The 21,942-nt window shown below is 41.9% G+C and overlaps 1 protein-coding gene across 1 annotated transcript in view; it reads left to right on the top strand.

The window, feature by feature from the left end:
• Window positions 1-21,942, top strand: part of LOC115139555 (rho-associated protein kinase 2-like) — an 88,254-nt gene that overhangs the window by 7,496 nt on the left and 58,816 nt on the right. Inside the window, exons 2-5 of the mRNA XM_029677083.2 lie at window positions 4,428-4,509; window positions 12,779-12,879; window positions 15,029-15,166; window positions 18,307-18,567. Of these exons, the coding sequence (XP_029532943.2) occupies window positions 4,428-4,509; window positions 12,779-12,879; window positions 15,029-15,166; window positions 18,307-18,567 (582 nt within the window). The remainder of the gene's footprint in view (window positions 1-4,427; window positions 4,510-12,778; window positions 12,880-15,028; window positions 15,167-18,306; window positions 18,568-21,942) is intronic.

The following is a 21,942-nucleotide window of genomic DNA, read 5'->3' as shown; positions in this document are numbered from 1 at the left end:
AATAATTTTATAATTTTGGCAAATGTATTTCCATTTACCTCTCTATTGGCCATTTCTCTCTATTGTTTTTCATATCAACTTTCTTTCCTTGTCCAGAAGCCAAAGGCACAATCCTAGTCGTATTAGCAACCTATCCTAGTTGCTCCATCTGTAGATTCCCTCTCTTTCTAAATTTCTATCAGAGATTTGTATCTCTGTCACATATGGAACCGCTTAGCCTAGGCCTATAGTCTTTAGTATAGGCTTTTGATCATTTTATTGAGACCACACTAGGCACACTTGATATTGTGGACTCAGCAGAGAATCAGGGATGGGGCATCATCGGGAACACATCGAGGAGTTGTTCCACATGCCAAGGACACCTCCCTCCCCCTAGTTAGCACCAGTTGACCCCTAGATTGGGGGGGAACACCCCTCCCCCTCCCCACATTCCTGGTTTGGCACTGACTACAGTGACATTTTTAGTTCCCCTGTCAAACCCCTCAGTCCTGTTGCCATGTACTGTGCTGAGGACACCAGGGTTGTTGTGTTCAGTAATGCACACCGTAGTAAAATGTTTTACATCAGGTAGCGCTCGTGGGGGCCAGGCTGCCCATCATTATGCACACCTGTCACCATCGTTAAGTGCATCAGCGCCTCATTGGACTCACCTGGACTACATATATATGTCTATTCCTCAGTTTCATCCCCGTGTCAGCATTAATGTCGTCATGTTTCCTTTGTCGAGACGCTGTCCGTGTTTTGTTTCATGTCTGTTATTTGTTAAATATTCACTCCCTGTACTTGCTTCTCATCTCTGAGCGTCTGTCCTTACAGTGCGTGTTTGTGTGTGGTAGAGGTAAAGTATTTATAGATTACCCTCTCTCCATATACTATAAGCTTGGTGTGGTGGAGTGTAGACCATTTCTAGACAGCAGAGGTCTGCCTTATATCACTGTGACTTGTTTTAGAAGGATGATGTTGAATGACCTTGACCAGGAGGCCATCCTTCTGGGAGGCCATCCCAGTCCCTGTACATCAGAGGCAGAGCTCTACAGTCGTGGCCAAAAGTTTTGAGAATGACACAAACATTCATTTTCACAAAGTCTACTGCCTCAGTTTGTATGATGGCAATTTGCATATACGCCAGAATGTTATGAAGAGTGATCAGATGAATTGCAATTAATTGCAAAGTCCCTCTTTGCCATTCAAATGAACTGAATCCCCCAAAATCATTTCCACCACATTTCAGCCCTGCCACAAAAGGACCAACTGACATCATGTCAGTGATTCTCTCATTAACACAGGTGTGAGTGAGGAAGACAAGGCTGGAGATCACTCTGTCAAGCTGATTGAGTTCAAATAACAAACTGGAAGCTTCAAAAGGAGGGTGGTGCTTGGAATCATTTTTCTTCCTCTGTCAATCATGGTTACCTAAAAGGAAACACATGCCGTCATTATTGCTTTGCACAAAAAGGGCTTCACAGGCAAGGATATTGCTGCCAGTAAGATTGCACCTAAATCAACTATTTATCGGATCATCAAGAACTTCAAGGAGAGCGGTTCAATTGTTGTGAAGAACGCTTCAGGGCGCCCAAAAAAGTCCAGCAAACGCCAGGACTGTCTTCTAAAGTTGATTCAGCTTCAGGATCGGGACACCAGTACAGTGCTTGCTCGGGAAGGGCAGCAGGCAGGTGTGAGTGCATCTGCATGCACAGTGAGGCAAAGACTTTTGGAGGATGGCCTGGTGTCAAGAAGGGCAGTAAAGAAGCCACTTCTCTCCAGGAAAAACATCAGGAACAGACTGATATTCTGCAAAAGGTACAGGGATTGGACTGCTGAGGACTAGGGTAAAGTCATTTTCTCTGATGAGTCCCCTTTTGCGAATGTTTGGGGCACCTGGAAAAAAGCTTGTCCGGAGAAGACAAGGTGAGCGCTACCATCAGTCCTGTGTCATGCCAACAGTAAAGCATCCTGAGACCATTCGTGTGTGGGGTTGCTTCTCAGCCAAGGGAGTGGGCTCACTCACAATTTTGCCTAAGAACACAGTCATAAATAAAAAATGGTACCAACACATCCTCCGAGAGCAACTTCTCCCAACCATCCAGGAGCACCTTGCCATAAGGCAAAAGTTGATAACTAAGTGGCTCGGGGAACAAAACATCAATATTTTGGGTCCATGGCCAGGAAACTCCCCAGACCCTAATCCCATTGAGAACTTGAGGTCAATCTTCAAGAGGCGAGTGGACAAACAAAAACCTGCAAATTCTGACAAACTCCAAGCATTGATTATGCAAGAATGGGCTGCCATCAGTCAGGATGTGGCACAGAAGTTAATTGCCAGCGTGCCAGGGCAGATTGCAGAGGTCTTAAAAATGAAGGATCAACACTGCAAATATTGACTCTTTGCATCAACTTCATGTAATTGTCAATAAAAGCCTTTGACACTTATGAAATGCTTGTAATTATACTTCAGTATTGTATAGTAACATCTGACCAAAATATCTAAAGACACTGAAGCAGCAAACTGTGTGAAAATTTATATTTGTTTCATTCTCAAAAATGTTGGCCACGACTGTACTAGTCATTGTGTCATATCCTTGTTATGCTGTCTATTAGCAGACTCATCTTCTCTCCCAGCTGTGTTGCATTTGGGAGAACACTGCTATGGAGGGCAATAAGGGATGATGGAGGGTAAAGATATTGAGTTCATTAGCCTAGTAGTTTTGATTTTTAACCATTAATATTAGTACATTTTATTGTATCGTTTTATTGTTGGGTTGTTTGATGGAGATGAGACAGTAGAATACTACTTAGAATGCATGCCCAGCCCAATACAGTACATTGCTTAATTGTTAGTGCCTGTGTGGTTAAGTTAGTTTTAGTTAAAAAGATTTCAAACTTAAAGGGATAGTTTAGCGATTTTACATTGTTGTCTTTACTATGGATTAAATTATATGACATGCTATTTTATCAAATCAACTCTCTGTAATTAATATTACCTGATTAAACTAGTCATGTAAATGTAATTAACTAGGAGGTCGGGGCACCACGGAATAATGTTTATAGAGCTGTTGTCTTCCGAATAAACTCTTAAAGATCTGGTAATCTTAATCGTCACTTTATTCAGTCTCATCTGAATGTCATAAAATCTTCACGAACCCTGGGTAACAAGTTAAATCAGCAATACAAAATTTGGTTTAATTATTTATTTACTAAATACCTAAATAATCACACAGAATTACATATACACAGGATGGATCATACATTGATTACATACATTGATTACTAATTGATTACTAATTATGTCCCTAGTGGATGGAACCGATATGACGGCTGGTTACACAAAGAAGGGGGGTTGGGTTTGAATGAAAGAGCGGGAAGACTGAGGAACAAAAGGATTGGGTCTCTATTGGACCTTATGAAGCTATGCTATCGTGAATACAGAATCTTATGTATTCTTAATAACCACCCATTCGGAAAAGGAAAATGCAAGAAATATATTTACTCTGAGCTGCATTTCGATAGATTGGTGGAAGATGGAAGGCTGGGTTGCACAGCCTTGTCCATTGAAGAATATTTCTGAGGGTATACGTTGTACTCTGTCGTCGTGTGGTAGAACAGACACGTTGTAGTACCCTGTCATTCTGAAGAGATTGTCTGTCCTTTCCTAGGCCATGTATCACTTCTTTAGTGAATAAGAGTTCAAAGTTCATACCAAATTGCCATACTCAGCTCGTGCAATTTTCTGGCTGGTGAAGTCGAAATTCATCCTTCCAGCGTGGCGATCGTCACCTTCATGCTCTTATAGAAATGTAGAAAAGGGGTTGGTTCATAATTTCCATCCAATGCCTATTCACTTGGGCGTGGCCACTGAGTGAGCATATTTTACTTATGAAAACAATTCTCTAATTTAAAAAACTAAAATTACATTTCATCGTTTCATAAATAATTTCATATCTAAACGTTTAAATTGCACAACAATCCCATGTGAATCCGATAACTAGAATGTGTAGACTTTCCAAGATACAGTTTATGTCGTCCTATCATCAGTAATAATGTCTCAGACGACAACTGATCTGATATCATATTCTTTAAATACCAACGGATGCTTTCAACTGGATTACCAACCTTTTGATGTTACCATACTCTCTCTATGTTAACAAAGGGCTTTCCAAGAGTCCGTCCCTGTAGAGTAGAGAGAGAAAAGGGGGAAAGGTATTTATGGGGGGTCATAAACCTCACCAACAGGGCAACGTCATGACAACATTTAGATCATCATGTTTCAAGGTAAGTGAACTAATATCTAAATATGTAACATCGCCGAACTATCCATATTTTTTTATTTTTTTTGCAGGGGAACTGAATTCTTAGATTAATTGTATATAAGACATAAAACCATTTCAAACACAGTAAATGTATTACATGTATTTTTCTTCTTTTCCCAGGAGTCCATGAATGCCTTGGCCCTGGATCTGGACTACCCGGCACTACGAAAAAACAAAAATATAGACGCCTTCTTAAACCGATGTAAGAGCTTTCCTAATAGAATTGCTGTTGATAAATAAGATTATCATGCATTGCATTATCTAGACTTCTTCCATATCAGACATAATGGAAGACAGGTTCCTGGTTGTTTTAGACTTCTGATATTTGCACATATGACACTGTTGTGAGTGTGTTTGTGCTTAACTGAAGCATGGACATTAAAAAATGTTTTTTTTTTTTCAAATTAGGACAGGTAGATTGCATTGTTACAAAGTTAGTGCTCACTGTATTGCAGTGGAGGCTGGTGACTTTAACAATTGAGGAGGATGGGAGAACCACAGTATAGACATGAAACGCACATAGATGACAAAGAGTGTTAATAAAATTGTCAAAGACTGACAGGGGTTGAGGTGTTCATAGGCTTCAGTGCAGAACAGGCTCATCGTGGATGAATGGTGTAGGAGAAGAGCTCAACTCTTCCACTGAGGGCAGGACAGGATTTAACTGAGAAGAGAAAAACAACAACAAAACAATACACTACACAGTTAGACAAAAGAGATAAGAATGAGTTAGTCCAAGCAAGGAGTAAAATCATTGATGTGTAATAATGTGATTGTGTTTGTATGTGTGATTGACTCTACGTGCAGTAATGAGAGAAAATGTATAGGGGTACTCACAGTGCTTGGAGAGGAAACATTCAACGTGCCACATGAGATGTGGCTTCAGTTCATGTCAGGAGAGAGATTACAATGGTAGTGGAGTGGTCATCACCTCTTAATCAGGGAACAGGAGAGGACTTAGCTGTGAATCCAAATAGCAGATACATTCCATTACAGCTGCGCCATCGTGCCATCGTAAGTTTGGGCAACAAGTTTCTCCATAAAGATGAACTCAGACATCTCAGAAATCACAAAGTAAAACACCGACTGCACATTTCGTCCATTTGACACATCAAAGTAGCACAAAAAAACGTTCCTGAATGAATCCCTGATCATCCACATACCTGACGATAACTGACAACTGCAAGCAGACTGGTGGCACCATAATGTTTACCCTCCCGGGGCCTAGAGTTTTTCCCTATATGATAACCTAACTAGGAAAACTCTGGAACCTATACAGTATGACAGTGATTAATCAGTTATGAAAATTATTTCTATGGGCTATGATGTGACCAGTTTTAAAACAAATCCTCAGCAATCTACACACAATACCCCATAATGACAAAGCAAAAACAGGTTTTTAGAATGTTTTACAAATGTATTAAAAATAATAAACAGAATACCTTATTCACATACATTACCCTTTGCTATGAAACTCGAAATTGAGCTCAGGTGCATCCTGTTTCCATTGATCATCCTTGAGATGTTTCTACAACTTGATTGGAGTCCACCTGTGGTAAATTCAATTGATTGGACATGATTTGGAAAGGCACCCACCTGTCTATATAAGGTCTCACAGTTGACAATGCATGTCAGACCAAAAATCAAGACATGAGGTCGAATGAATTGCTTGAAGAGTTCTGAGACAGGATTGTGTCGAGGCACAGATCTGGGGAAGGGTACCAAACACTGTCTGCATCATTGAAGGTCCCCAAGAACACAATGGGCTCCATCATTCTTTAATGGAAGAATTTTGGAACCATCAATACTCTTCCTAGAGCTGGCCGCCCGGCTAAACTGAGCAATCGGAGGAGAAGGGCCTTGTTCAGGGAGGTGACCAAGAACCCGATGGACACTCTGACAGAGCACTAGAGTTCCTCTGTGGAGATGGGAGAACCTTCCAGAAGGACAACCATCTCTGCAGCATTCCACCAATCAGGCCTTTATGTTAGAATGGCTAGAGAACCAGACGGAAGCCACTCCTCAGTAAAAGGCACATGACAGTGTCACACCCTGACCATAGTTTGCTTTGTATGTTTCTATGTTTTGGTTGGTCAGCGTGTGATCTGAGTGGGCATTCTATGTTGGATGTCTTGTTTGTCTATTTCTATGTCTGGCCTGATATGGTTCTCAATCAGAGGCAGGTGTTAGTCATTGTCTCTGATTGGGAACCATATTTAGGTAGTCTGGGTTTCACTGTGTGTTTGTGGGTGATTGTTTCCTGTCTCTGTGTTTTGCACCAGATAGGGCTGTTTTAGGTTTTCTCACGTTTATTGTTTTTGTAGTGTTCGTGTTTATCTTTTGTTATTAAACATGAATCAAAGAAACCACGCTGCATTTTGGTCCGCCTCTACTTCACCTGAAGAAAACCGTTACAGACAGCCCGCTTTGAGTTTGCCAAAATGCACCTTAAGACTCTTAGACCACAAGAAGCAAGATTCTCTGGTCTGATGAAACTAAGATTAAACTCTTTGGCCTGAATGCCAAGTGTAATTTCTCGTGGAAATCTGGTATCATCCCTACGGTGAAGCATGGTGGTAGCAGCATCATGCTGTGGGCATGTTTTTCAGCGGCAGGGACTGGGAAACTACTCAGAATTGAGGCAGAGCAAAGTACCGAGAGATCAGACTGAGATGAAAATTAATTTTCCACCAGGACAATGAACCTAAACACACAGGCAAGACAAAGCAGGAGTGGCTTCGGGACAAGTCTCTGAATGTCCTTGAGTCGCCCAGCCAGAACCCGATGGAACATCTCTACAGTAACCTGTGCAGCAATGCTCCCAATCAAACCTGACAGCTTGAGAGGATCTGCAGAGAAGAATGGGAGAAACTCCCCAAATTAAGGTGTGCCAAGCTTGTAGCTTCATACCCAATAAGACTAGATGCTGTAATCGCTGCCAAAGGTGCTTCAAAAATGTACAGAATAAAGGGTCTGAATACTTATGTAAATGTCATATTTCAGTTTCTTTTTAAATAAATTAGCAAACATTTCTAAAATCCTGTTTTCGATTTCTCATTGTGGCGTATTGTGTGTAGATTGATGAGGGGTAAAAAAACTATTTTAAAACATTTTAGAATAAAGCTGTAACCTAACAAAATGTGCAAAAAGTCAAGGGGTGTGAATACTTTCTGAAGGCACTGTACTTGTTCATATTCATTATATTTAGACAAGATTAAGAGGGGGGATTTCCTGTACTCCGACACAGAGACCACAACTGACAGTAGAACTCACAGGGCTGAGCTTCATGCATGTTTGCATCATGCAGGCCTATGCACCACTATTATGTTGATTTGATTCATTTCAATTAATCATTTTGGATTGAAAACAAACGTATAGGCAGCCTAGCTAGCCCAAGTTTGAATATAAGTCAAATTTGATCACATGGACTATAAATACATAACGTTACCAATTTGTTTACACTGACCAGATTGGCAGGGTGCATAGGCTGTATGCAGCTGCTCTTATTAGTAGCCTACAGTTGATCAGACTGAAAAATCATCTCGTTTTCATTCCATACAGCATGTCAGATCTCTGTTTAGGTGTAGCCTCGGCAAATGCAACATTTATGTAATTAGTTTTTACTTGTGTCTGTTGGGAGTGATTATGAGTTTTCACCTTTGCTAAATAAATACAGAAGGAAAGTGGAAAGCCTACTTGAGAGCGAAAAAATGTGCCAACCTCTTTTTAACCTCACTTGTAATGGATGATGAGATGGAAGCTATCAAATCATTCTTTGTTGATTTCGACATCCCAGAAAAGACAGTCAAAAGTTCCATGTTCAGCAAGAAAGCATCGCAACGTGCCATTACCTCTACAAGCTCCTTGTAGTTGCTCTTGTTAGTGGAACTTTCCCTCTCGTCGTGTCCTCTAAAAGACAATTCTTGTATGCCCAAAAATGCAGTGGTGTCGATGAATCACTTGACAACATCCCTGTTTCTTCTTACTTGCTCGTTGTGTTGCACAGTTTGAATACGCAGAAGTTCGTCCACATGATCGTTGCGGCTTTTTCCCGGAAGCTTGTATCTGATATAGGCATTTATATGCTCCTTGCTTTTGTTATGCCATTTAACTGAATGATCAATGTTCTTCAGATCACTGTACTCCCTTTTGCCCATATCTTTCCAAAAATCAGGCAAGGCCACCAATACAGGGTGCTTGATGAAAGGCTCCCTGTTGATGAAAGGCTCCCAGCTAACTTTTGATACCAATCAATACGAACGCCCTCACCTTTTCATCCTTCTACATGAAACTGATCTCAGGCAGAGGTCAACCCTCGGTTTTAATTCACACATTTTCCATTTACTGAAAGGGGTTATTCAACAGAAACTTCACAACATTTTCTGTAGCGTTGGCCATTCTGTCGGTGAAAACTGCATGCTTGCGCTGGTACTGAAGACACCAAGGTAAATTGAAATAAATTGCATTAACTAGACACAAGAATAAAGTTCTTAAACCAAGAAAACTATTTATAATCTACCACCTCTGTCTGCTGTAATTTGAAAAAACGAATTTGAATGGAATAATATCCTAAAAATGCTCAACTATCACTTTCCACTCTTCATTTCTATCCAATAAGGTCACCAACTCACCAAGCTTCTCAACGCATAGAACTCTTCACCCCCCCCCACCCCTTAATGCTCTGCGGTACAACCCCGATACAACACACTAGGTTGATTCTCTAATCCTATGATTGGATGGACAACATGTCACTTTATACTACAAATTCTTTGATTGGTTGGAGGTCATCCTCCGGAAGTGGTCATAATTACCATGTAGGTCTATGGAAGGGGGTGAGGCCAAGAGCCTCCTAGGTTTTGTATTGAAGTAAATGTAGCCAGAGGAAAACGGAAGCTAGCTGTCCTCCAGCTACACCATGGTGCTAGACCAGAGAGTGCTGCTGAAGTTACCATAGACCATTGCAAAACAGTGTATTTTAATCAATTATTTGGTGACATATGAATATATTTAGTATTGTTGTATCTGAAAAGGATAACCTTTTTAATGTTTCACTATTTTTATGAAATTTCATTGAGGATGGTCCTCCTCTGAGGAGCCTCCACTCCTATATACCATCCCAATCCCTTTATACCATCCCAATTCTAGGCTACGTTCAAAATCGCAGTCCATTGTCATCCTTAGTTACAGGTTTCGGTATTGACCCCTGCCTTGCAATATTTCACATTAGACCACTATATAATGTGGAAGGACCACCAGAGGGCAGGCTGGGCTCATGGATAGTAGCCCAACAAGGCATGGGAGACAAGGTAACCAGAGGCAATTAAGCACAGCTGACGGTACTAATGACATATTCTCCTTCCTCTATAAGAGAGAGTGTGGAACCAGCAGAGAGGGGGGGGAAACTATCTCTGGGAGATGGTCACCGAGAGAGAGGAGCTGTTCATGAAGAACCACTAAGACGGTGACAATCCCGTGACTTTTGTTGTAGTTTAAAGATAATCGTATTGTGTTCCTGTTTCATCTGGAGAAGAAGATGTATGTTTTTCCTTGGGAGATTTTCATTGATTATGTTGGAGTGTTTGTGTTGACCAAATGCCCTCAATAGAGAACTGTGTTCAATCAAGAAAACCTACTCCTGACTCGTTTATTCCACCTTCCCGCTTTAGAGTGATGCCCAATTACTTGGTCTGCTCTCAATAATAAGCATTATGAAACCAGTACCATATAATATCACCCTTACATGCTGACCAGACCAGTTGATAATGTCCACTCACACCAGACGCGATCAAGACACGCGGGTTGAAATATCAGGTTGAAAACCATGAAACATTTATGACAATATTAGCTAGCTAGTTTGCTGTTGCTAGCTAATTTGTCCTGGGATATGAACATTGGGTTCTTATTTTACCTGAAATGCACAAGGTCCTCTACTCTGACAATTCATCCACAGATAAAAGGGTAAACCAAGTTTCTTTCTAGTGATCTCTCCTCCTTCAGGCTTCTTCTTCTTTGGAATTTATATGGTGGTTGACAACCAACGTTAAGGTGCATTATCACTACAAACTGGACTGGAGTGTGGACCTCAGTTTCTTTCAATAACCCACGTGGGTATACGCTCCTAAAAACCAATGAGGAGATGGCCCGTGGGTATATGCTACTGAAAACCAATGAGGAGATGGCCCGTGGGTATATGCTCCTAAAAACCAATCTGGAGATGGCCCGTGGGTATATGCTCCTAAAAACCAATGAGGAGATGGCCCGTGGGTATACGCTCCTAAAAACCAATGAGGAGATGGCCCGTGGGTATACGCTCCTAAAAACCAATGAGGAGAGGGCCCGTGGGTATACGCTCCTAAAAACCAATGAGGAGATGGCCCGTGGGTATACGCTCCTAAAAACCAATGAGGAGATGGGAGGGGTGGGACTTGCAGCACGTCATGTGTCACTAATAGTGACATGCGCACGCGACGCGAGAATTGTGGTCTGCATATTACTGTAGTAATACAACGCTGTTATTAGAGCAAGTTAATTTAAAGTGTTACTGACCTTATCTGTATCTTACCTATGGAGATGTACAGTATAGAGATCATTACTTTGAAAAACCTGTTTTTGCATGGACATTGCCATTAAGGGCTTCCTCCATTTCAAAGTAGTCAACTGGGTTGGGATTCCAATGGGTTGGGAGCAATCAGATAGCAATGTCTTCTTCAAATTGGTTACAGTGGCCGCCATACAGTGGTCGCAATAAATTAATGACACACAAGATTTTGTTCACGCGTCTAGGACTGCAGGTGGCGGGCGGTAAGTCACCAATATTAGGCTTGACAAATTTTTTTAAATGTACAACTTAAAATGCAGATAGCCTCAATGGTGCTGACCATGTTGTAACAGACAACATAATGGCACAGATGCAAAGTTGCGATCTCTGTACATTTCTATGATCTTACCTCGACATGTACAGTGTCTTCAGAAAGTATTCAGACCCCTTTACTTTTTTCACATTTTGTTACGTTACAACTTTATTCTAAAAATTATTTAAAAATCAGGGGAGAAGGCCCTTGGTCAGGGAGGTGACCAAGAACCCAATGGTCACTCTGACATAGCTCCAGAGTTCCTCTGTGGAGATGGGAGATTCTTCCACAACCATCTCTGCAGCACTCCACCAATCAGGCCATTATGGTAGAGTGGCCAGATGGAAGCTACTCTTCAGTAAAAGGCACATGACAGCTTGCTTGGAGTTTGCCAAAAGGCACCTAAATACTCTCAGACCATGAAAAACAAGATTCTCTGGTCTGATGAAACCAAGATTGAACTCTTTGACCTGAATGCCAAGCGTCAAGTATGGAGGAAACATTGCACCAACCCTACAGTGAATCGTGGTGGTGGCAGCATCATTGCTTTGAGGATGTTTTTCAGCAGCAGGGAGACTAGTCGGGATCGAGGGAAAGATGGCCGGAGCTAAGTACAGAGAGATCCTTAATGAAAACCTGCTCCAGAGTGCTCAGGACCTCAGACTAGGGCGAAGTTTTACCTTCCAATGACAGGTGTAGACCTTACAGTGAAATGCTTACTTACAAGCCCTTAACCGACAGTGCAGTTTTAAAAAATATGGATAAGAGATAAAAGTAACATGTAATTAAAGAGCAGCAGTAAAAAAATAACAATATATCAATATATACAAGGGGTGCCGGTACAGAGTCAGTGTGCTGGGGCACCGGTTAGTTGAGGTAGTATGTACATGTAGGTAGAGTTAATTAAAGTGACTATGCATAGATGTCAACAGAGAGTGGCAGTGGTGTGGAGAGGGAGGGGGCGGGGTGCAATGCGAGTAGTCTGCGTAACCATTTGACTAGATGTTCAGCAGTCTTATGGCTTGGAGGTAGAAGCTGTTTAGAAGTCTATTGGACCTAGACTTGGCGATCCGGTAGCGCTTGCCGTGTGGTATCAGAGAGAACAGTCTATGACTAGGGTGGCTGGAGTATGACAATTTTTAGGGCCTTCCGCTGACACCACCTGGTATAGAGCTCCTGGATGGCAGGAAGCTTTGCAGGAAGCTTTACTGGGCCGTTCACACTACCCTCTCTAGTACCTTGTGGTCGGAGGCCGAGCAGTTGCCATACCAGGCAGTGATGGTGCAGCTATAGAACCTTTTGAGGATCTGAGGACCCATGCCAAATCTTTTCAGTCTCCTGAGGGGAAATAGGTTTTGTTGTGCCCACTTCACGACTGTCATGGTATGCTTGGACCATGTTAGTTTGTTGGTGATGTGGACACCAAGGAACTTGAAACTCTCAACCTGCTCCACTGCAGCCCTGTCGATGAGAATGGGGACGTGCTCAGTCCTCTTTTTCCTGTAGTCTACAATCATCTCCTTTGACCTGCCTTTGCCTTAGAACACAACCTTATGCAATTGAACTCTGTTTTTGCTATAGTATCCCGTGTGACCTCTGACGTCTGTGTCTGTCCTGCAGATGAGAAGTCCATGGTTAAGATGCGTGACCTGCAGGTAAAGCTGGAGGACTTTGACAGGGTGAAGATGATCGGCAGAGGAGCCTATGGAGAGGTGCAACTGGTGAGGAACTCCCTCAGTGTGTGCACGCGGCAAAGATACATTGACATACAGTACATATTCTAAAATGGATTTGAATCTGTTTGTTTTTTTCTCCCTCATCAATCTACACACAATACCTCCTAATGGCAAAGCAAAACAGGTTTTCAGAAATGTTTGCTAATTTATTAAAAATGAAAAAATTAAATATCACATTTCCGTAAGTATTCAGACCCTTTACTCAGTACTTTTAAAGCACCTTTGGCAGCGATTACAGCCTTGTGTCTTCTTGGGTATGACGCTACAAGCTTGGCACAACTCTACTTGGGGAGTTTTTCCCATTCTTCTCTGCATATGCACTCGAGCTCTGTCAAGTTGGCTGGGGAGCGTTGCTGCACAGCTATTTTCAGGTCTCTCCAGAGACGTTAGATCAGGTTCAAGTGCAGGGTCTGGCTGGGCCACTCAAGGACATTCAGAGATTTGTCCCGAAGCCACTCCTGCGATGTCTTGGCTGTGTTCTTAGGGTTGTTGTCCTGTTGGAAGGTGAACCTTCGCCCCAGTCTTAGAACCTACTCCAGAGTGGTCAGGATTTCACCTGTACTTTGTGCTGTTTATCTTGGCCTCGATCCTGACTAGTCTCCCATTACCTGCCGCTGAAAAACATCCCCACAGCATGATGCTGCCACCACCATGCTTCACCGTAGGGATGATGCCACGTTTCCTCCAGATATGACACTTGGCATTCAGGCTAAAGAGTTCAATCTTAGTTTCATCAGACCAGAGCATCTTGTTTCTCATGGTATATGTGTTCTTTAGGCTTCCATCTGGCCACTCTACCATAACGGCCTGATTGGTTGAGTGCTGCAGAGATGGTTGTTCTTCTGGAAGGTTCTCCCATCTCCACAGAGGAACTCTGGAGCTCTGTCAGAGTGACCATCAGGTTCTTGGTCACCTCCCTGACCAATGCCCTTCTCCTCCAATTGCTCAGTGTGGCTGGGCGGCCAGCTCGAGGAAGAGTCTTGGTGGTTCCAAACTTTTTCCATTAAAGATTGATGGAGGCCACTGTGTTCTTTGGGGATCTTCTATGATGCAGAAATGTTTTGGTATCCTTCCCCAGATCTGTGCACCGACACAATCCTGACTCCGAGCTCTATAGACAATTCCTTCAACCTCATGACTTGGTTTTTGCTCTGACATACACTGTCAATTGTGGGACCTTTATATAGACAGGTGTGTGCCTTTCCAAATCATGTCCAATCAATTGCATTTACCAGAGGTGGACTCCAATCAAGTTGTAGAAACATCTCAAGGATGGTCAATGGAAACAGGATGCACCTGAGGTCATTTTCGAATCTCATAGCAAAGGGTCTGAATACTTATGTAAATAAGCAGTGGTGGAAAGAGTACTCAATTGTCATACAGACAAAAAAAATAGTTTTTCTTTAAAAAAACAAGGACATTTCTAAGTGACTCCAAACGTTTTAACGGTAGTGTATATATTACATTATTCAAGGGTTATGTTTAAAATGTTCATAAGTGGGGTTAATTCGTGTACATTTCACTGTTTTCAAAAATACATTGTTCAAAACGAGCTGTTCAGTTACCTGATGCCATCAGCAGCTCCGGGCATTTGACCTGCCGCCCAGCGCTTGGATTGCATTGCAAGGCTATTACAGTGCTTGCTGTTGGGGGTGGGGGGAACTGCAGTAATGAATGAAAATCATCACATGATTTTCACAGTTAAATGTTATTTTGTTCACTTGTCACATCTGTGCCTGTTGCATTTTCCCTGTTCTTGTGTCACTGATGCACTCGTGAGCTGGCCACTGCTCGTTCTAAAAATATAACTTTTGGAAAACCAAAACAGTGGCAGCATGTGCAGCAATGCAAAAGTGAAATAGGTGTTTATGCTGTTCTTTAAAATGCACAGATCACTTTATCTATATTCCCAAAGAAACAAATAATTCTGTCATGCTGTTTTGTTGACAATATGTCAGACATAAATAAATCACTAATCGCATGAAATAAATGATGATCTTCAGAAAGCAACAAAATAGCTAGGGCTTTACAGTGATGTTGAAATGTGGGTTAAAATCGTCCTATAGCTGACACAGGGTTGATGGAGTGACGTGTTTGTGTGTGTCATAACTCATCATGTAACTCGCCCCTCCAGGTCCGTCACAAGGCGTCTCAGAAGGTGTACGCCATGAAAAAGATGAGCAAGTTTGAGATGATCAAGCGCTCGGACTCTGCCTTCTTCTGGGAGGAGAGAGACATCATGGCTTTCTCCAACAGCCCCTGGGTCATACAGGTGAAAGGGAGACAGAGTCACACATAGGCAAACATGTGCACACCTTCACGCATCTACAGTTCACACACAGACCTACAGTCATCTCCAAAATGATTGGCACCCTTGATACATAATACAAATACCGAGCTATCCCCATAATCTCCAAAGTGTTCTCTTTCAATTGCTACCATAGTCATGCATATGCGTTTTTATATTTCTTCTGTTATAAACATTTCAATTTGTCTGTATCCATATAGGCCTTTTTCCACAAGTATAAAGGGTTAAGGAACTATTGTGGCCTTCCATGTAGGGCTGCATGATATGAGCCAAAAATAGAATTGTGATTTTCATACCAAATATCGCGATTGTGATTTGACTTGAGATATAGATCAACACACTTGGGTGAACTGTTGGAATCATAGAAATACAATTATGTATATTAAGAAGCTAAGTGTAAATCGGCATCGTTCTTGTTTGTAACAATCTGTTTACTGCATTTGACCTAACATTACAGCATGAAAACTTCCAGTGAATCTAGCTGAGGAGGAGGAGGAACTGCACTGCTTAGTTGACAGGGGTGGGGCTTGGTGTGTGTTGGAAGCAGCCACAAGAGGAGAGAAGAAGAGAGACTATAAACAGAGTAAACTTTAATAACGAGCATTACACGTAGCTGAGTGGCGTTTCAAAATATTGCATGCGATATGGGTATTACACACGTCAATATTAAACACTCTGTCAATTCATAAGGACTTGTATGACCCTTATTTTATAAGAATGGACAGAGCCCCGGTCTTAAAAGTCAAGTAACAGCCTTTAATTCAAGAGAGTACTGAGTTCATACACATTTTACCACAGGTTATAAACTGAAAATGACGTCAGCGTTTTCTAAATGTTCCGTCTCTTCTTGACACTGGTAGAAAAGCCCTATAGTTCTCAAGCCTTCCCTCCTCACCTAGAGCCAAGGTCAGTCAGTGTAGATAAGCATTCTAGACAGTCTGGAGATAGTCCGTCCCTGCCATCTGGAGATAGTTCATTCATTTGTACAAAGGAACAGACCGTCATTGTACTAAACTCCCGACTACATTCACTACATAATAGTCAATAATGGGAGCAAGAGAGAAAATTCATACATGTACAGTAGCATAATTGTATTCTGATTAGTACATCCTGATTGAAATGTATACATAATTAGTCATTATAGATAAAAAATTCCCTTAACAACCATTTACCAATATTACGGCAACAATTAAGAGGTTTAAAATCACTGCAACATTGGTAAACTTGCCTGGTAGAGGACCCAGGTGAGCACGGCTGAGCACGGCTACACATTGAGCATGGCTACATGAACACAATAATGCTTTGCAAGAAGAACGATTTCCCTAATCATCCTGTTGACATGGACACACACAACTTGGATAAATACTGAAAATCGCCAAAATAAATGTTCCACCACAATAACCATGTTGTTTTTGCTAAGACTTATTTGATTCTGAGATTGGACATAGAAGGTTTGTATGTGAAAACTATTTATAAAGATGCGTACTTTACTTGCACATAATAGGAGGAGGCTTGCGATAACCGGTGTTGGCACGTGTGCAGGTAAAATACACAGCTGGAATGCTGATTTAAGCTGTTTACATGTCCTAATCATTTGAAAGATTACTCAGAAATCCAGGTGTTTTATTCGGCGTATGCTTACTTCGATTATGATCAACATTTTGCACTGGTCTCCGGACAGATCCACATTGAAAACCAATACAATTTTTTTTTTTAAGAGGGCAGTCCGTAAGTGCAGATTGAAGGATACCAGGGATATGTACAAATGTTGTATGGAGGAATGGTCTAAGATCCCTCCCCATGTATTTTTCAATCTAATAAAACATTATAGAAAAAGGCTAAGTGATGTTATCCTCATAAGGAGAGGTGCACAAAATATTTAAAAGTTATTTTTTAGTTATTGTTTTTCTCTCTGAACAATGGTATTAGTATAAAGTAATATAATTTCTCAATAAATGTTGCTCAGTATTTCTATTCATTTTATACAGGATACACACACACACACTCCTCTCACTTTCTCTTAATATGAATCAATCATTGTTGTGATATAAACTCAGGACCCAAAGATAATTCGTAAAAATCCAAATAACTTCACAGATCTTCATTGTAAAGGGTTTAAACATTGTTTCCCATGCTTGTTCAATGAACCATAAACAATTAATGAACATGCACCTGTTATGAAAACTTAGGACACTAAAGAGGCCTTTCTACTGACTCTGAAAACACCAAAAGTAAGATGCCCAGGGTCCCTGCTCATCTGCGTGAAGGTGCCTTAGGGATGCTGCAAGGAGGCATGAGGACTGCAGATGTGGCCAGGGCAATAAATTGCAATGTCCGTACTGTGAGACGCCTAAGACAGCGCTACAGGGAGACAGGACGGACAGCCGATTGTCCTCACAGTGGCAGACCACGTGTAACAACACCTGCACAGGATCGGTACATCCGAACATCACACCTGTGGGACAGGTACAGGATGGCAACAGCAACTACCCGAGTTACACCAGGAACGCACAATCCCTCCATCAGTGCTCAGACTGTCCGCAAGAGGCTGGACTGAGGGCTTGTAGGCCTGTTGTTAGGCAGGTCCTCACCAGACATCACCGGCAACAACGTCGCCTATGGGCACAAACCACCGTCGCTGGTCCAGACAGGACTGGCAAAAGAAAAGTGCTCTTCACTTTTGTCTCACCAGGGATGATGGTCGGATTCGCGTTTATCGGAGGGTGAGGGCTAGGGCCATTCCCCCCAGAGATGTCCGGGAACTTGCAGGTGCCTTGGTGGAAGAGTGGGGTAACATCTGACAACAAGAACTGGCAAATCTGGTGCAGTCCATGAGGAGGCGATGCACTGCAGTACTTAATGCAGCTGGTGGCCACACCAGATACTGACTGTTACTTTTGATTTTAACCCCCCCCCCTCCTTTGTTCATTATTACATTTCTGTTAGTCACATGTCTGTGGAACTTGTTCAGTTTGTATCAGTTGTTGAATCTTATGTTCATACAAATATTTACACATATTAAGTTTGCTGAAAATGAACACAGTTGACAGTAAGAGGACGTTTCTTTTTTGCTGAGTTTACTATCCTATCCGCATGTTTTTCAGCTATGCTGTGCTTTCCAAGATGAACGCCACCTTTACATGGTTATGGAGTATATGCCCGGTGGAGACCTGGTCACCTTGACCATGAACTATGACATACCAGAGAAGTGGGCCCGATTCTACACTGCCGAGGTGGTGCTGGCTCTAGATACCATACACTCTATGGGTTTCATCCACCGTGACGTGAAACCAGACAACATACTGCTGGACCAAAATGGCCACCTCAAGCTGGCTGACTTCGGCACCTGCATGAAGATGGACTCGGTGAGTTTTGGTGGTGGAGATTGGAGAATAAATAAAAAATGTGCACCCCTTTTGGCTCCCCAGGACCAGGATTGAGAAGCACTGGGGAAGTGCTATGGAAGTGCTTCCCAATCCTGGTCCTGGGGAGCAAAACGGGTGCACACTTTTGTTTTTGCCCTAGCACTTACACACTTGACTCAACAAATCAAGTCATCATCAAACTTTAATTTGAATCAGGTGTGTTAGTGCTAGTGCAAAAACAAAAATGTGCACCCCTTTGGGTCCCCAGGACCAGGATTGGGAAACACTGGTCTACGGCCTAGACTGGGCATTAAGGGTTTGCTGAGGGAGACTCCGTCCTCTCCCGTAAATTTGTCTTGTTATGGTCATTCTCTCTGAAATGGCAAACTCAAGCACTAGACCATAATTTTTTTTGCTTTTCTCTCTTGAGCTAAAATTCAGCAAATATTTTGGCAGTGAACTGTGTCTGGCTGAAATCTGTATTTGAGAGAACACCCTGTGGTCAGATTTTGAATGCAATGTCAATTTCCCCAGACAAATTGCATCAGATTTAGTTACTGAATCATGTCTTATAAGCACAGGTGCAGTGTGGCAGAAAGCCGTTGGACAAAATGTTTGGGCTAGTTTCTCAGACACTGATTAGGCCTAGTCCTGGACTAAAAAGCATGGTCAATGGAGAATCACCAAAGGTGCTTTTTAGTTCAGGACTAGGCTATAACTAGAATCGCTGGCCCTCGAGGGACCCCCCCCTTTCAAACTAATGAGCAGTCTGACTGCAACATTCTAACAGTGTAATTAATACATTTAATGTATGCTATTGAAAAAGTAAATATTTGGTTGTATTTATGAAGTTGTTAGGTAACATAAAAAATATATATTTTTAAATAACACAATAGCATTTTCATTAGTTTATGTTACTGTACGTATTGATGACGAACCATCAAACAGGCAAAGCGTCAATACATTACTAAGATCGAACTACAGGACTAATACACCGGCTCTGACGCTCGTCGGATGTGGCAGGGCTTGCAAACCATTACAGACTACAAAGGGAAGCACAGCCAAGAGCTGCCCAGTGACACGAGCCTACCAGACGAGCTAAACTATTCCCCCTCAGGAGACTGGAAAGATTTGGCATGGGTCTTCAGATCCTCAAAAGGTTCTACAGCTGCACTATCGAGAGCATCCTGACTGGTTGCATCACTGCCTGGTATGGCAACTGCTCGGTGCATTCGGCTCAGTGCATCACTGGGGCAAAGCTTCCTGCCATCCAGGACCTCTATACCAGGCGGTGTCAGAGGAAGGCCCTAAAAATTGTCAGAGACTCCAGCCACCGTAGTCATAGACTGTTTTTTCTGCTACCCCAACGGCAAGCAGTACCGGAGCGCCACATCTATGTCCAAGATACTTCTAAACAGCTTCTTCCACCAAGCCATAAGACTCCTGAACATCTAATCAAATGGCTACCCAGACTATTTACATTCCCCCCTTTTACACCGCTGCTACTCTCTGTTGTTATCATCTATGCATAGTCACTTTAATAACTCCATGTACATATTTCCTCAATTACCTCGACTAACTGGTGCCCCCACACATTGACTCTGTACCGCTACCCCCCTGTATATAGTCTCGCTATTGTTATTTTACTGCTGCTCTTTAATTTTTGAAATGTTACATTTTTATTTAAACTGCATTGTTGGTTAGGGGCTTGTAATTAAGCATTTCACTGTAAGGTCTACAGCTGTTGAATTCGGCGCTTGTGACTAATAAAGTTTGATTTGGTAACGGCGTCTTTTTATGACATAAAATATATATATAATACTCAACCACCAAAATGCACGGTCAGCAAGTTGCGCAGTCAAATTATGAAGAAAAAAAACATGCGCAAAGTGTGCCTGATGAATAATGAAAATCTGCACAAAAGTAATAATGTCATTATGAATTTGTGTTGATATGACAGCAGTCAGAAATAGTCAATTGTCAGGCCGTCCATGTCACATGTCACATTAACAATGAAACAGCGAAAAACGAAAGTGAGTTGCTGATGTTGTTTTTTACTTGAGATGTAGTCTGCTCTCTCAGTGATGACATTTTGTGCTGATAATCGGCCCATAGCATTGTAACTGGCTTGTTCTCTCCTGCCTCACTGTTTCATTTGTTGGTGTCTTGGGCAACTGGTCAGTGCGCACCGTTCTGGCTTTTCTGCACTTAGGCCTCGGAGGGGTAGGTTTCAGGCAGAGGCTCAGAATCAGAAGAATAATCATCAGAAATGTCATGATTTAATTCTTCCCCAACATCTGAATCATTTTCATTCAGTTTTTTAAATTATGTACGCTCTCAATTTGTACTCCAAGTAGGCCAGAGAAAACAGATAAGACTGCTTGGACTCCTGTTCTTTAACAGATGATTACATAATTATCTACCATCTAGAATCCTTAGTTGCTAAATCCATTTTTGCAGTTATAAATTAGAGATATACAGTACCAGTCAAGAGATTGGACACACCTACTCATTCAAGGGTTTTTCTTTATTTTTTTACTATTTTCTACATTGTAGAATACTAGTGAAGACATCAACACTATGAGATAACATATGGAATCATGTACTTAAACAAAGGAAAATACATTTTAGATTCTTCAAAGTAGCTACTCTTTGCCTTGATGACAGTTTTTCACACTCTTGGCATTCCCTCAACCAGCTTCATGAGGTGGACACATGGAATGCATTTCAATTAACAGGTGTGCCTTATAAAAGTTAATTTGTGGAATTTCTTTCCTTCTTAATGCGTTCGAGCCAATCAGTTGTGTTGTGACAAGGTAGCGGTGGTATGCAGAAATAGCCCTATTTGGTAAAAGACCAAGTCCATATTATGGCAAGAACAGCTCAAATAAGCAAAGAGAAATGACAGTGCATCATTACTTTAAGACATGAAGGTTAGGTCAATGCGGAAAATTTCAAGAACTTTGGAAGTTTCTTCAAACCATCAAGCGCTATGATGAAACTGGCTCTCATGAGGATCACCACAGGAAAGGAAGACCCACAGTTACCTCTGCTGCAGAGGATAAGTTCATTTGAGAGTTACCATCCTCAGATTGCAGCCCAAATAAATGAGTTCAAGTAACAGGCACATCTCAACATCAACTGTTCAGAGGAGACTGAATCAGGCCGTCATGGTCAAATTGCTGCAAGGATACCACTACTAAAGGAAACCAATAAGAATAAGTGACTTGCTTGGGCCAAGAAACACGGGTAATGGACATTAGACCAGTGGACATCTGTCCTTTGGCCATGAGTCCAAATTTCAGATTTTTGGTTCCAAACGCTGTGTCTTTGTGAAAAGCAGAATAGGATGATCTCTGCATGTGTGGTTCCCAC

The sequence above is a fragment of the Oncorhynchus nerka genome, linkage group LG13 (assembly GCF_034236695.1).
Source record: "Oncorhynchus nerka isolate Pitt River linkage group LG13, Oner_Uvic_2.0, whole genome shotgun sequence".
In the NCBI taxonomy this organism is placed as follows: domain Eukaryota; kingdom Metazoa; phylum Chordata; class Actinopteri; order Salmoniformes; family Salmonidae; genus Oncorhynchus; species Oncorhynchus nerka.
This window is presented reverse-complemented; position numbering and strand designations above follow the sequence as displayed.